This window comes from Thunnus thynnus, chromosome 24, assembly GCF_963924715.1.
Source record: "Thunnus thynnus chromosome 24, fThuThy2.1, whole genome shotgun sequence".
Taxonomy (NCBI): Eukaryota; Metazoa; Chordata; class Actinopteri; order Scombriformes; family Scombridae; genus Thunnus; species Thunnus thynnus.
Window position 1 is genome coordinate 15,251,798 of NC_089540.1, and position 16,768 is coordinate 15,268,565.

The 16,768-nt window shown below is 37.1% G+C and overlaps 2 protein-coding genes across 2 annotated transcripts in view; both read left to right on the forward strand.

Moving 5' to 3' along the window:
- Window positions 1-16,768, forward strand: part of LOC137177281 (uncharacterized) — a 227,594-nt gene that overhangs the window by 80,022 nt on the left and 130,804 nt on the right. The window lies entirely within an intron of this gene.
- Window positions 69-16,063, forward strand: LOC137177284 (uncharacterized). Its single transcript, XM_067583471.1, has 10 exons — window positions 69-223; window positions 6,833-6,926; window positions 7,217-7,321; window positions 7,895-7,990; window positions 8,118-8,327; window positions 13,630-13,728; window positions 14,679-14,765; window positions 15,423-15,521; window positions 15,646-15,666; window positions 15,948-16,063. Exons 1-10 carry the CDS (start codon window positions 107-109, stop codon window positions 16,046-16,048), a joined length of 1,029 nt encoding a protein of 342 aa, XP_067439572.1. The 5' UTR covers window positions 69-106; the 3' UTR covers window positions 16,049-16,063.

The following is a 16,768-nucleotide window of genomic DNA, read 5'->3' on the forward strand; positions in this document are numbered from 1 at the left end:
CTTAGTTTATCAAAACGGCCCTAAATTCAAAGGAAATGTCTTTTTGTTTTGTTTTCTATCAGCTCCTGTCTCTAAACCCACCCTCTCCTTATGGTGTGAACCTGAGATGACCTACTGTGTCCTCACCTGTAATGGCAACACCACAGGTGTTGAACTGGTCACCTACTGGTGGACATCAGATGTCACAACATGGTCTTCAACCAAGGAGCACAATATAACAAAGGTAAACGCAGGATTATGATGTTTGTGTGTCTCATCAGTAACAGATAAATCATGTTGCAAGAATAAACCAGAATCTAGTCTTTAAATTGATTCACATATTCAGGCATCAGTTGGTGACCAGCTTATTGTTGATAATCTGGACAAACTGTAAAAAGACAAAGTGAGCTCCTCAAAAAATCTGTATGTTTGGTTTATAAACTTTCAGCTAATATTGTTTTTCTTCCAATTTTTAGGAAAACAATGAGCTGTGGTTCAGCTGTGCGTTTGAAAACCCAGTCAGCTTCATCAGCAGTGAAATAGTCTTCAACCCCTTCATGGAAAGTGAGTTATCACACCAACAAATATCTGCTGTAACACATTTAATGTATTAATGTATCTTACTGTTTTTCCTAAACATGACAATGTACAATGTACACATTTACATGAACTGTGGAACCAGGAAATGTATATTTGAAGTCTATCATAACTGTGAATATTTGGCTGTGAACAGTTTTATAAATCTGGTTTAAGGAATAGTGATGTGATGAGGGGTCATAAGGTATTTGTAAAGAGTTTTAAAGGGATATTTGTCCCCTAAATTTAGAAGTAGACTAGAATCAGTGGTGGACATTAGCTGAGGTGCTTGGGTAACACTTTAAGTCAAAGAGGAAAACCTCTTTCACTGTTCATATGGACACCTGACTGTTGTTTTAAGACACAGTGTAAAAACTGTTAACCTGTCCTTTAAGTGTTTATTAATGTACAGTATTTGTCAGCGATTATAACTTCTCCTATGAAGACATATTTTATATTATTATAACTGTTTTACTAAATTGTCTTTATCTGATTACAGTTATGGATCCCACATGAGGAGTTACAATCATTGACAAATACATTAACAAACACTTATATTTGCTAAAAAAAACAACATCATAGTGTGTTAAATGTTAAATACTGCTGTAAATGCTAAACAGGAGGCTTTAAGTAAAGTTTTACTGCTTGTTATTTTGAGTATTTCTATTTTATGTTACTTTATGCTCCACTACATTTTAGAGGAAAATATTGTCCTTTGTACTTTACTTTTTACTTAGTTTTTACTAAAACTAGAGCAGGACACACTTGATTAAAGAAAAAATACATTTTAGAAATTAAACAGAGAAATTTGCATTCACTTGTATTTAATTCATTTTATTTTGCTGAAGAACCACTCTATGTGGAAATAGGTGACGAAGCTGTTCTCACAGCAGACTCTGAAGAGTATGTCATCACCAGCATAGTGTGGAAACATGGACCTGATCTTGCCATGGCGTGGGATGGAGGCGAGACTTTCTCCTCCCAACACTTCAAAGGTACCACTTTAATCTGAATCAAGCTGTTTGGTAGCCAGAGATCAATGATTTTATACATTAGTTTGAAGATTTTGATACATTTAGGTTGAGATTTTGGTTTAAATTAGTAGTCTAAATATTTTCTGTTGTAAATTAATCATATTTTAAGGAATTCTTTTACAATATTTAATAGGTTTATCCCAGATTTTGGCTAAATTAATGAATTTTATTACAATACAGTATTTTCTGCATGGATTAAGTTTTTTTTTTTTTTAAAGAAGTATAAGACATTAAGTTTGACAAATACAATTACTGTAATGTAATCCTTAAATGTACACCTTAAAATTAAAATATTAAGGCCTAGTAAAGGTGTACTGTTAAGTAAGGTTCACTTTATGCAGATAATCCCAAAATATCTGAATATGATGCAATCTATAGATTTATTCATTCATTATCCCTGTGAAACCCAATTAAATACCTTAATTACATAATGGGCAAATGAATAGAATTAGGGTTACTAGTGCAGTGCCTGTTCAAAATGTGCATGTTCAGAACAGGCAGATTTCTCAATACCCAGAGAGAGTTATGCCCGACTACTAAACACCTCTGATGCAGGCTATTGGTAGATGCTACAATTTCCCAACGCTCCCTAAATGCCTCACATGAGGGATATCTGGAGACTGAAGCTGATTGGATGAACTGTAGTGCCTGTTCAAAACGTGCCTGAGACATCCTGCACTTTGTGTTGAACAAACATACAAAGTTTCCGTGTGTGAAGAACAGGAATAAAAAAATAAAAACTTTTTCAATTCATTCTCTGGTAGTTCTTATCACAACGGGTATAGCAAATGCACTTGTGCCCATCTGAGCGCCCATGGGTGTGTTGGTCCTAAAATAAGGTGTGGTCAGGTGCATTGCTATCTTGAGGCAGCAGAAAGCGATTGCGTGATTGACCAACAGAAACCTGGTCTGAAGTCAATGGCGCAGTGTTTCACTGTTATTTTAAGTGTTATCAGGATAGTAATATGCGCCTACAGGCGGGTGCACAATGTACACTCTGCTTGTTACACACATGGACGCGCAGCAGTGCATAAACATGCAAAAGATAACAAATAAAAGGATTACAATGTGAATGATTATTATTGTGTATATTAACATATTTTTAAAAAATACACGTGATACTGGCTAGTCAGAATATTTATCAGAATTAGCAGAATCACAGTAATGACAGATGAAATTGTCTAATTGTTTGACTAAATCGAGGCAATACATGGAGGTATTTAATCAGATCTGTCAGGTTGAAGGTGTCTGTCAAGACCCAGCAAACAGATATCAACAACAGATCAAACACAGATCGACTTTCCTGCTTCATCAATAAATGATGACATGAGGAACACATGAGGAAATAAATGAGGTGAAAACAATGATTCAACTAAAGAAGGAAATAAATCTGGACAGCTTCTAGCTGCTGCCAGCAGCAGGATCAGAACCTTAGAAAGTCCTGACAACTGTGTATGATGATTTTTTACATAATTAAAATGATTTAATTTCTGAACAATATTTAACAAATATTCTTTAACATTTTTGAGATTACAGTGATCAGGTTTCCATACTTTCAGCAGTTAAAACCCTGCTGATTTTATTTGTTACTCCATGACTGAACATAACGATTTTAAAGAAACCAAAGCTGTAACTAAAATAATAAACCTGGTTAAACTGGTGGTCTGGGGCCATGGGAGGGTCCATGAGCAGCAGGGGTCAGTGTGCTCGTTATGGATTGTGCACTTTCACTTCATGCACAAGCAGATCCGTTTCCTCTGCAGAGAAGTGCTCATTCTTACTACTTAGCAAATGCGCCATTATAATAGCAATTCGCCAAGCTGCAAGTGCACCAGGCTATTAAAGGGAATCAGAGATGACACTCTGATTGTACTAAGTACAACCCTAAATGCACTTGCGCCATGCGCTTCAGACTGTGCGCTTAGAACATTAAAATAGGGCCCTAAGTCTCTTAAACATTTTCAAGTCATTATCACTACTGATGTAATACCACCTCCGACCACAATGTGGTTTGCAATGGCAGAGTGGTGTTGTCTGTATTTCTGCTCGTTGACTCCATGGGTAGAAGAAGAAGCGAATCAACATTATCAGCATTATTTATGAGGTATTTTTATATATTTCTCGCGAAGGACAAACCCACATACATACATACAGAAGTTCCTTGCTTTATATAGAGAGATAAAGACTTGTATGAAAATCAGCTGTTCTACAAACATTTTTAGTATTTTAAAGTGCATATTTCTCCAGCTGCCCACTCTTAAGTGACCAACACTGGAAATAAGTGGCTCTAGCTGACAACATGCTGTAAGATGACTAAAAATCCCTGTTTAGAAGCTAAACCTGTGCATTTTTGCAGGTCGTGGTAGACTGAACACTTTAACTGGAGCGCTGACGATCACAGGACTGACTCCAGACGACAGCGGCAGCTACACAGTCGAGATCAACAACAAAGTCACCAGCAAGACTCAACTCCTGGTTATCTGTAAGTGGAGGAATTGTGTGTGAAGTTTGTCTTAGTTTATCAAAACGGCCCTAAATTCAAAGGAAATTTTTTTGGTTTCGTTTTCTATCAGCTCTTGTCTCGAAACCCACCGTCTCTGAATGGTGTACTGGGACCTACTGTGTCTTCACCTGTAATGGCGACACCACAGGTGCTGAACCAGTCACCTACAGGTGGACATCAGGTGCCACAACGTGGTCTTCAACCAAGCAGCACAAAATAACAATGGTAAACACAGGATAATGATGTTTGTGTGTCTCATCAGTAACAGATAAATCATGTTGAAAGAATAAACCAGAATCTAGTTTTTAACTTGATTCACATATTCAGGCATCAGTTGGTGACCAGCTGAGGCAGAATCCAGGCTGTGCAGTTTAGGATATTTAGACAGTTAAACAGACAAATATTTCTGAAATTAGCTTTAACTATATCTGGTATATTAAATGTGTTGTGCATTGTCTCTGGCAAATAAACAATATATAATTAAATAAACTGAACAGCAACATGAACAAACCTGCAGAAAATAAAGATATCAGATCATGGAAAGGGCCAGACTTGTCTCTGTAAAGTCATAAAAAGTGACAACAAGAGCTGCATTTGGATACAAGGTTGGACTTTTTTTTTTTATCCAATTAACAGGCAGCTGTTGAGATAATCTAATATTTTATATGAATGTTGTAGTTTCACAAAACATTCAAAGATATTTTGTTACAAGTTTAAACCTTCAGCATTCAGACATTTTTAAAACTATGTCCACATGTGTCATGGCAATAGTAATAAAGCATCACATTAATTAACTTATAAATTAACTTATTAATCCCTATATTTATTGTACAATTAGATATTAATTAATAAAATGCTTTATTACTATTTCGGTGACACTTTTGGTCCTCTATACACCAGATGTGGCAATTACAGTGTTTTTGTATCTCTTTTGTTTCCCATACAGTCTTACATGTGATAAAAATGTGATATTAGAAAACTTGACAGGTTTCTCTGTTAATTACTTTATATCTATTTGTGATACAAAGAAAAAATCAAAAAGATGTTAGAGATTGCCCAAACAAGGTTTAAGTCAGGGGTCTCAAACTCAAATGACCTGGGGGCCGCTGGAGGCAGAGTCTGGGTGAGTCTGGGCCGCATCAGGTATCCACAAAAAAAGCTTAGCAGGCGCAAAAAAGGCGACTACTACCAGGTTGTTCATTACCCGTCGTGCTTTTGTTGTTGTAAATGTCGTCATAGAAACAAGTGAAAGAAATGGCATCATAAAGAAATATCTTTATAATGTTTATTGTGCAAGGCATTTACTATGGAGTAAAATGTTTTGAAGAATAAATCTCTTTCCACAAATGATTCAGTACGTTTCATTCACCCAAAAGATTTTTTTGAATAATTTGTCTGTGAATGTCACATCATTGCAGAGCAAACGTGGAGAACATGAAGCAGGGACAGTGGGACACCATTATCCCATGATTTGCACCTCCATGGTTTGCAGCCATGGAGGCGTTATTTATTGGCTTTTATTTTCTATAATAACTCCATGGATGCAGCAGCGTTGTCAAATCAAATATGACATGTAGCACAGCAGCATCAGCTGTACGGTGTTTTGTTACACTCTGTATTTATGATCCATGTCGGATAAACATATGTGTGTTCATGAAAACGTATATATTAACTTTTAATTCACTTCACAACCTGGCATTATGTGACAGAAATATGCACATACATTATTATCTGCCAGACTTATAAAGACACAGATACACCTGGTTCTGTTTTTTTAATGTCACACATTGTGGAATCACATGCACGAGCCTCATTTACTGTCACAGTGAGCCAAAAATGGATGTAAAGGTCTTTAAACCTCTGTTTGTACGTCAACAGTTGTGTCCGTTCCGCTCATCAGACCTCAGTGAGAATTACGCACAGGCTCTCCAACAACTGATCATTACGCACGGCTGCTGTGGATGTTTGAAACGACTTTACCCCTAATTCATCACATTTTTCTGCAAACCGTCACCACTGTAAGGTGTCAGTCACCATTATTAAACATCAGAAGAATGATAAATGATTTATTGATAGAGCTCGTGTTGAAACGGACTTTACAAAGTGTTTCAAAACAAAATGAAGTGATCGTTAACAGAGAGATGATGCTGAAATAAACAGAATGATGCTTTCATAAGGTTTAATAATTCACCTTTGAATTTTACTGAAAGCTGTGTAGCAAAAATAACGACACAATCTAGCGTGAGGTGCGCACATTCTCAGTGCACATTCTTCCTGTATAAATAGCATAGTTGTTGTGAAACAGCCATATACCCCTGTGATTGGCAGGTTCGTTCAGCTCCAGCTTGTGCAATAAAGGGACCTTCCACACACAACACAGTAAAGTGCCATTCATATAAAACTCGCGGGCCGCACTAACATTAAACTTTCATATCAAGGTGGGGGCCACAAAATATCAGCCGAGATTGAGACTCATGGTTTAAGTATTCTACCAAATCATACTAGTATACTATAATTTATACTGGATAATTCAGTTTTGCAGACGTGCTAAATAGTGGATTACAGCGTATATAGTGAAAAGCTGATGACTAAATGACTAAGTAGCCACATCACTGTGTTGTCTCTGATGTTATTGTTGATAATCTGGACAGACTGTAAAAAGACAAAGTGAGCTCTTAAAAAAAATTGTATGTTTGGTTTATGAGTTTTCAGCTAATATTGTTTTTCTCCCAATTTCTAGGTGGAAAAGGAGCTGTGGTTGAGCTGGTTGAGCTGTGAGTTTGAAAACCCAGTCAGCAAAATCAGCAGTGAAAAAGTCTTCAACCCCTTTATAAGTGAGTTATCACACCAATAAATATCTGCTGTAACACATTAAATGTATTAATGCATCTTACTGTTTTTCCTAAATATGACAATGTACTCAATGTCCTCATAGGAGTTACAAAACATGTTCTAACAGCATTAAATGACTAAATGACGAGCTTTGAGTTTATTATTTTTCTGTATTGGGTCACCTCAGAGTGCATTATCAAAGATGGGATCAGCTAACGACATTAGAATACAATACAGTGTCCTTGTAAACCATTTGTTGTTTTAATTATTTATTCTTTCATTTTTTTTGTAGGGAATCAGCTCATCGCCATAGCAATATTATTTCTGGCTGTGTGCATCACCATCATCACTTTCAGACACAAAGGCATCATCAATTTCAGTCACATAAGGAGAACACGTAAGAAGTCACAAAATATTGTATTTTGATGCACTAAATATACTGTATTTTGGTGGTTTGATATAAATCAAATCTTTGACTTGAATTTACATTCTTTATATTTCTTTAGGTGTGGTATATTAATATTTATGTAAATTTGACTGATAATGTTAATCTAGTTGTGCATCATACATATTCAAGTTCTTTCAAGAGTGTGATTCTACCAACAATATTAGTCCTGATGATGTATTTTCATGCTAAGAGACAGGAAGTTTCTATCCTCATGCAAACATCCACAACCACAACCAATACCAAGAGATTCTCTCCAGATGTTTGATGAATCAGCATAAAAGGATGTTTCAGGGTCGACTTGTTGTCTTAGTGGTTAAAGCTCATAACAAATAACTGCAACATCACTACTATTATGCACTATTAATGCATCTTACTGTTTTTACTAAACATGACAATGTACTCAATTGAGTCACCTCAGAGTGCATTATCAAAGATGGGATCAGCTAACGACATTAGAATACAATACAGTGTCCTTGTAAACCATTTGTTGTTTTAATTATTTATTCTTTCATTTTTTTGTAGGGGTTTTGAAATGGACGTTCATCTACATATTAGTATGTATTCTGGTTGTATTCAACATCATCCTCATATCCGATTTAAACTTTGAAGGCAGAGAAGGTAAAAAGTCACAAAATATTTTATTTATTTATTTTGGTCTGATATAAATCAAATCTTTGACTTGAAAGAAAAACAGTAAGAATAAAACATTTGTTGTTTTAATTATTTATTCTTTCATTTTTTGTAGGGAATCTGACATGGATGTTCATCTTAATAGCAGTATTTGCAGTGATTCTGGTTGGGGGCATCATCGGCGTCATCTTCTTCTATTTGAAATACAAAGCCGCAGACTATTTCTCATATGCAGAGGAACTGAAAAAGATGTCCATGTTAATACCAGTATTATTTCTGGATATATTCAACATCATCATCAATTTAATATATGAAGGCGGAAAAGGTAAGAAGTCACTAAATATTTCATTTATTTATTTTGATCTGATGTAAATCAAATCTTGAATTTAAAATTCAATTCAATTTTATTTATATAGCACCAAATCACAGCAAACGTCACCTCAGGGCAGTTTTCACATAGAGCAGGTATAGACCATACTCTTTAACTTATAGAGAGAGATCCAACAATTCCCCCCATGATCAAGCACTTGGTGACAGCGGTGAGGAAAAACTCCCTTTTAACAGGAAGAAACCTCAAGCAGAACCCGGCTCTAGGTGGGCGGCCATCTGCTTTGACCGGTTGGGTTGAGAGAGAGAGAAGAGGATGGGGGGGGTGGGGACAGAGAAGCAGAACAACAACAACAACAATAACAATAGATATATGACTAGCAACAACAGCAGGAACAGCTGGAGAATGAGAGCAGAGTGAGAGGAGAATGACATCCCCACGTCAACATGGTCCATAGGGTTTCCTGCGGATGAAAAAGCACAAAGAACTCCAGGGAAGAAGTCAAGTTAGTAACATGCAGTAGTGGTAAAAGAATACATACAGAGGGAGAAGAGGAGAGAGGAGCTCAGTGCATCATGGGAAGTCCCCCGGCAGTCTAGGCCTATAGCACCATAACTATAAGCTTTATCAAAAAGGAGAGTTTTAAGCCCACTCTTAAACATAGAGAGGGTGTCTGCACCCCGGACCGAATCTGGAAGATGGTTCCACAGGAGAGGAGCCTGATAACTGAAGGCTCTGCCTCCCATTCTACTTTTAAAGACTGTAGGAACCACCAGTAAGCCTGCATTCTGGGAGCGCAGTGCTCTAGTGGGATAATACGGTATTATGAGCTCTTCAAGATATGATGGTGCCTGACCATTAAGGGCTTTGTATGTGAGGAGAAGGATTTTAAATTCTATTCTCGGTTTTACTTGAAGCCAGTGCAGCGAAGCTAAGACGGGAGAAATATGATGTCTTTTTCTAGTTTTAGTCAGAACACGTGCAGCTGCGTTCTGGACCAGCTGGAGAGTCTTTAGAGACTTGTTAGGGCAGCCTGATAATAATGAGTTGCAATAATCCAGCCTAGAAGTAACAAATGTGTGGACGAGTTTTTCTGCATCTTTTTGGGACAGGATGTGCCTGATTTTTGTGATATTACGTAAGTGAAAGAAGGCAGTCCTTGAAATGTGTGTTATGTGGGAGTTAAAGGACATATCCTGATCAAAGATAACTCCCAGATTCCTTACGGTGGTGCTGGAGGCCGGGGTAATGCCATCCAGAGTAGCTTTATCATTAGATAATGTGTTTCTAAGGTGTTTAGGGCCAAGCACAATAACTTCAGTTTTATCTGAGTTTAGTAGCAGAAAATTGCAGGTCATCCAGGTCTTTATGTCCTTAAGGCATGCTTGGAGTTTGTTTAACTGATTGGTTTCATCAGGCTTCATTGATAAATATATGTGGATATCATCTGCACAACAATGAAAATTTATGGAGTGTTTCCTAATAATATTACCTTAAGGAAGCATATATAAGGTGAAGAGTATTGGTCCAAACACACAACCTTGTGGAACTCCATGTCTAACTTTTGCCTTCACGGAGGATTCATCATTAACATGTAAAAACTAAAATCAATCTGATAAATAGGACTTAAACCAGCTTAATGCAGTTCCTTTAATGCCATTTAAATGTTCCAGTCTCTGTAATAGGACTTGATGATCAATTGTGACGAATGCAGCACTAAGATCTAACAGGACAAGTATAGAGACAAATCCTTTGTCTGATGCAGTAAGGAGGTCATTTGTGACTTTCACCAGTGCTGTCTCTGTGCTATGATGCGCTCTAAATCCTGACTGAAAATCTTCAAATACACTATGGTTATATAGAAAGTTACATAACTGATTAGAGACTGCTTTCTCAAGGATCTTAGAGAGAAATGGAAGGTTAGATATGGGTCTATTATTGGCTAAAATGCCTGAATCAAGAGTAGGCTTCTTAAGAAGAGGTTTAATTACAGCTACTTTAAAGGACTGTGGTACGTAGCCTGTTACTAAAGACAGATTGATCATATCTAGTAAAGAAGTGCTAACTAAGGGTAAGGCTTCCTTAAGCAGCTTAGTTGGGATGGGGTCTAAGAGACAGGTTGAAGGTTTGGATGAAGAAATCGTTGAAGTTAATTCAAAAAGGTCAATTTGAGAAAAACAGTCCAAATATATGTCAGGATTTACAGCTGTTTCTAAGGTTCCTGTGTTTGTGGATAAATCGGTGCCTGTTGAGGGCAGAGACTGTTGAATTTTGTCTCTGTTAGAATTTTATCATTAAAAAAGCTCATGAAGTCATTACTACTGAGAGCTATAGGAATACACAGATCAATAGAGTTGTGACTCTTTATCAGCTTGGCCAAAGTGCTGAAAAGGAACCTAGGGCTGTTTTTATTCTCTTCTATTAATGATGAGTAGGCGGCTCTGATATTACAGAGGGCCTTTCTATATGTTTTAAGACTATCCTGCCAGACTAAGCCAGATTCTTTTAGTTTGGTGGAACGCCAAATCCTTTCAATTTTTGTAATGTTTGCTTTAATTTGTGGGTTTGGGAGTTAAACCATGGAGCTAACCTCTTATGTTTTATTATTTTCCTTTTTAATGGGGTGATGGAGTCGAGTGTTATTCACAGTGAGCCTGCAGCATTATCAAGATAATCAATTTGGGAGGGACAAAAATAAGCATAGGAGTCCTCTGAAGTATTGAGACATAGCACTGAATTCAATAAAATTTAGCTACAGCACTATCAGATAGACATCTAGTGAAGACATTTTTGTCTAATGGTGTGTAATCCAGTAATAGGAATTCAAAAGTTATCAAGTAATGGTCTAATAAAATAGGATTTTATGGAAAAACTATCAAATGTTCAATTTCGATGCTGTAAATCAGCACAAGATCAAGGGTGTGATTAAGACAGCGAGTGGGTTTATTTACAGTCTGAGAGAAGCCAATTGAGTCTAATAATGAGTTAAACACAGTGATAAGACTATCATTATCAACATCCACATGAATATTAAAGTCACCCACTATAATTACTTTATCTGTATTAAGGACTAAGTTTGATAAAAACTCTGAGAATCCAGAGTATGAGCCAGGAGGACGGTACACTGTAACACATAGAAATAGCTATAAAGTTTTCTAGGTTGGGTGAGAGATATTAAGAACAAGGCTTTCGAATGAGTTATAATTAATTAAATGTAGGTCTAGAGTTGACAATAAGGATTGAGTTGATGATGGCTGCGACTCCTCCTCCTCGGCCAGTGTCTCGAGGAATGTGAGTATTAATATGACTGGGGGGAGTGGATTCATGTAGGCTGACATATTCTTCATGACAGCCAGGTTTCAGTTAGACAAAATAAATCAATATGATGATCTGAGATTAGATCGTTTACTAATACAGCTTTAGATGATAGTGATCTAATGTTTAAGAGTTCGCATTTAATTCTCCCTTTTTTTTTTTTTTTTTTAATTTCAGACGTGGTGTTAATTTGTTTTAGATTTTTATGAATGACTCTTCTTTTGTTTACTTTGGATTTAATTGATTTAAGTGGTCGGGGGACAGACACAGTCTCTATGTGGTTTTGGGTGGGTAACTGTTCTAATGGAAGCGCAGAGAAGCGTGTAGGACTGCAGCTCTGCTTCCTGGTCTCAACTCTGGGTTGTCATGGTTTTGGTCTACTAATAAACTCAGCCATATTTCTAGATATGAGAGGAGCTCCATCCAAAGTGGGATGTATGCCGTCTCTCCTAACCAGACCAGGTTTTCCCCAGAAAACTATCTATGAAGCCCACATCGTTTGCTGGACACCACCTCGACAGCCAGCGGTTGAATGATGACATGCGGCTGTACATGTCATCACCGGTCAGATTAGCGGCTCAGAGAAAACTACGGAGTCCGACATTATCTTCGCATACGTACACACCGACTCAATATTAATTTTGGTGACCTCTGATTGGCGTAATCGGGAGTCGTTATCGCCGACATGACTAACAATCTATACTTACGTTTATTCTTAACCAGCAGTTTTAAATGTGATTCTATGTCGCCCGCTCTGGCCCCAGGAATACATCTGACAATGGCTGTTGGTGTCGCTAACTTCATGTTTCTCACCATGGAGCTGCCAATAATCAGAGTTTGTTTCTCAGCGGGTGTGTCGCTGAGTGGGGAGAACCTGTTTGAAACGCGGACTGGTTGGTGGTGAACTGCGGGCTTCTGCTTAGGACTATGCTTCCTTCTGACAGTCACCCAGCCACCCTGGCATCCGAGCTGCTCAGGAACTACCGGGGGAGTAGGAGCTACGCTAGGTCGGCTCGCACTGGATACTGGGGGCTGGCTAACTACATTAGCTACTGATTAGTTTTCCATGGTGCGGAGTCGCGCTTCCAATTCACTGAGCCTCGTCTCCAGCACTGCAAATAAACTTAATTTATTACACTCACCGTTGTCACTAAAGGAGGCAGAGGAATAGCTAAACATAAGACACACCGAGCAAGAGAGAGCGGGAGAGGGAGAGAGAGACGCCATCGCGAACTGCTGAGCTTAAGTTAGCTGCTATATTAGCTCCTGAGCTAAAATAACCAACAATTGTGCGATTAGCGAGAAAGGTCGCTAAAAGAAAGAAAGAGCTAAGAGTGTTTGTACAGAACTAGCATTTATCCACAGTAATGAGAAATATAGCAAAATCAACTGAATTGAGAGCAGCAACAACGCTATCAGTGAATACAGTCGGCAACCGGAAATGACACATTACGCTTACCGTAGCACGTTAGTTACATTCTTTATATTTCTTTAGGTGTGGTATATTAATATTTAGACTGATAATGTTAATCTAGTTGTGCATCATACATATTCAAGTTCTTTCAAGTGATTCTACCAACAATATTAGTCCTGATGATGTATTTTCATGCTAAGAGACAGGAAGTTTCTATCCTCTTGCAAACATCCACAACCAACACCAAGAGATTCTCTCCAGATGTTTCATGGATCTGCATAAAAGGATGTTTCAGGGTCGACTTGTTGCCTCACTACTATTATGCACTATTAATGCATCTTACTGTTTTTACTAAACATGACAATGTACTCAATGCCCTCATAGGAGTTACAAAACATGTTCTAACAGCATTAAATGACTAAATGACGAGCTTTGAGTTTATTATTTTTCTGTATTGAGTCACCTCAGAGTGCATTATCAAAGATGGATCAGCTAACAACATTGGAATACAATACAATGTCTTTGTAAACTATTTGTTGTTTTAATTATTTATTCTTTCATTTTTTGTAGAGGATCTGACAATGATGATCATCGTAATAGCAGTAGTTGGAGTGATTCTGGTTGGGTTCATCATCATCTGCATCTATTTAATGAAGAAACTCAGACGGTGTAAGAAGTCACAAAATATTTTATTTATTTATTTTGGTTTGATATAAATGAAATCTTTGACTTGAATTTACATTCTTTATATTTCTTTAGGTGTGGTATATTAATATTTCTGTAAATTTAACTGATAATGTTAATCTAGTTGTGCATCATACATATTCAAGTTCTTTCAAGAGTGTGATTCTACCAACAATATTAGTCCTGATGATGTATTTTTATGCTAAGAGACAGGAAGTTTCTATCCTCATGCAAACATCCACAACCAACACCAAGAGATTCTCTCCAGATGTTTCATGAATCTGCATAAAAGGATGTTTCAGGGTCGATTTGTTGTCTTAGTGGTTAAAGCTCATAACAAATAACTGCAACATCACTACTATTATGCACTATTAATGCATCTTACTGTTTTTACTAAACATGACAATGTACTCAATGTCCTCATAGGAGTTACAAAACATGTTCTAACAGCATTAAATGACTAAATGGTAAATGTAAATGGACTGTACTTTTATAGCGCCTTCCTGGTCTTCCGACCACTTAAAGTACGTTTACACTACAAATCACATTCACTTATTCACACACATTCATATGCTGAATGGGTACAGGGGCTACCATGCAAGGTCCCAACCTGCCCATCAGAGGAAATCTTATCATTCACACACTGATGTAACAGCCATCAGGAGCAATTTGGGTTTAAGTATCTTGCCCAATGACACATCGGCATGGGGAATGGAGGAGCTGGGAATTGAACTGCTGATCTTCTGATTATTGGACGACCCGCTCTACCTCCTGAGCAACAGTCGCCCCAAATGATCAGCTTCAAGATTATTATTTTTCTGTATTGGGTCACCTCAGAGTGCATTGTCAAAGACAGGATCAGCTAATAACATTGGAATAAATGTCCTTGTAAACCATTTATTGTTTTAATTATTTATTCACTCATTTTTTTGTAGTCTATCTGATATTGGATCTCATCTATGTGGTTCCTTGTGTTTCGGGTTTGTTCAACATCATCATTTTGATGTACAAAGCCATAAATGGTAAGAAGTCACAAATATTGTATTTATTTTGCTGCATTAAATATTCTGTATTTTGGTGGTTTGATATGAATCAAATCTTTGACTTGAATTTACATTCTTTATATGTCTTTAGGTGTGGTATATTAATATTTCTGTAAATTTGACTGATAATGTTAATCTAGTTGTGCGTCATACATATTCAAGTTCTTTCAAGAGTGTGATTCTACCAACAATATTAGTCCTGATGATGTATTTTCATGCTAAGAGACAGGAAGTTTCTATCCTCATGCAAACATCCACAATCACAACCAACACCAAGAGATTCTCTCCAGATGTTTGATGAATCTGCATAAAAGGATGTTTCAGGGTCGACTTGTTGTCTTAGTGGTTAAAGCTCATAACAAATAACTGCAACATCACTACTATTATGCACTATTAATGCATCTTACTGTTTTTACTAAACATGACAATGTACTCAATGTCCTCATAGGAGTTACAAAACATGTTTTAACAGACATTAAATGACTAAATGACGAGCTTTGAGTTTATTATTTTTCTGTATTGGGTCACCTCAGAGTGCATTATCAAAGATGGGATCAGCTAACGACATTGGAATACAATACAGTGTCCTTGTAAACCATTTGTTGTTTTAATTATTTATTCTTTCATTTTTTGTAGGGTATCTGATATGGATGATCATCTTAACAGCAGTATTTGGAGTGATTCTGGTTGGGGGCATCATCAGCATCATCTATTTAACATACAAAGACATAAAATGTAAGAAGTCACAAGATATTGTATTTATTTTTGATGCATTAAATATACTGTATTCTGGTGGTTTGATATAAATCTAATCTTTGACTTGACTCTGCCTTTCATGTCTCCATCTACACTACTGAAGGTGTCCTCAACACCAAATTATGTGTTATCACACCAACAAATATCTGCTGTAACACATTTAATGTATTAATGCATCTTACTGTTTTTACTAAACATGACAATGTACTCAATGTCCTCATAGGAGTTACAAAACATGTTCTAACAGACATTAAATGACTAAATGACGAGCTTTGAATTTATTATTTTTCTGTATTGGGTCACCTCAGAGTTCATTATCAAAGATGGGATCAGCTAACGACATTAGAATACAATACAGTGTAACTATTTGTTGTTTTAATTATTTATTCTTTCATTTTTTTGTAGGGTATCTGAGATACACGCTCATCTTAATAGTAGTTTGTATTCCAGTTGTGTTCAACATCATCAATTCATTATACAGAGCCATAAGAGGTAAGAAATCTTAAAGTATTGTATTTATTTTGATACACTAAATATTAGGCGTACACAAAAAAATCGATTTACATAAGAATCACGATTCTATCTCTGCCAATTCAGAATCGATTCACATTTTTCAGTCTTGCCACAACGCTGTCTTCCATTTTTTCCTGACATGAGTTAGCTCGCTAAATCCCATAGATGGTGCAACGACGCTGCGCCGGTTTTCGCCCACAGATTTGTGCGGTTGTGGGTTTATTTATTTGTAACTGCTGTGAAACAATCAGAAAAAAACGTTTTATTCCTCTCATTCATCAGCTTTCTCACCACCACAGCTGCAGGGTTGAGCAGAGGTGTGTGGGGATGTTTGTGCTTTAGAACGTAACCGCTGTGAAACAATCAGAAAATAATGTTTTATTGATCTGATTCACCAGCTTCCTCACTAAGGTTACCAGCGCTCCCTCTCTTCATTCACTCTCTAGCTCGCTCGACCACTGCTTCTCTTTCTCTCTCTCTCATCTTTTTGAAATGAGTCGGGAAGCCGTCAGCAAAGACTAACTTTACTTTTAACGTTATCAAACAAAGAGAAGTTTTCTTCCTCTCTTCCCAGTAATGTTTTTGTCATAATGCAGGGTTGTGCAGCATTACAGGTTACTTTTCTCCAAAAGTTGGTTCTGGTTCAACTTTCTCGCTGCAGCCCCCCTGCAGCCCCCTCCCCCGCAGCCTCAGCGTACAACTCGTCAGACTGC

Coding starts and splice junctions, on each gene's coding strand:
- LOC137177284 (XM_067583471.1), top strand. CDS start 107: ATGACCTACTGTGTCCTCACCTGTAATGGCAACACCACAGGTGTTGAA. Junction 6,927..7,216: donor AGTCTTCAACCCCTTTATAA/GTGAGTTATCAC, acceptor TTTTTTTTGTAG/GGAATCAGCTCATCGCCATA. Junction 13,729..14,678: donor AATGAAGAAACTCAGACGGT/GTAAGAAGTCAC, acceptor ATTTTTTTGTAG/TCTATCTGATATTGGATCTC.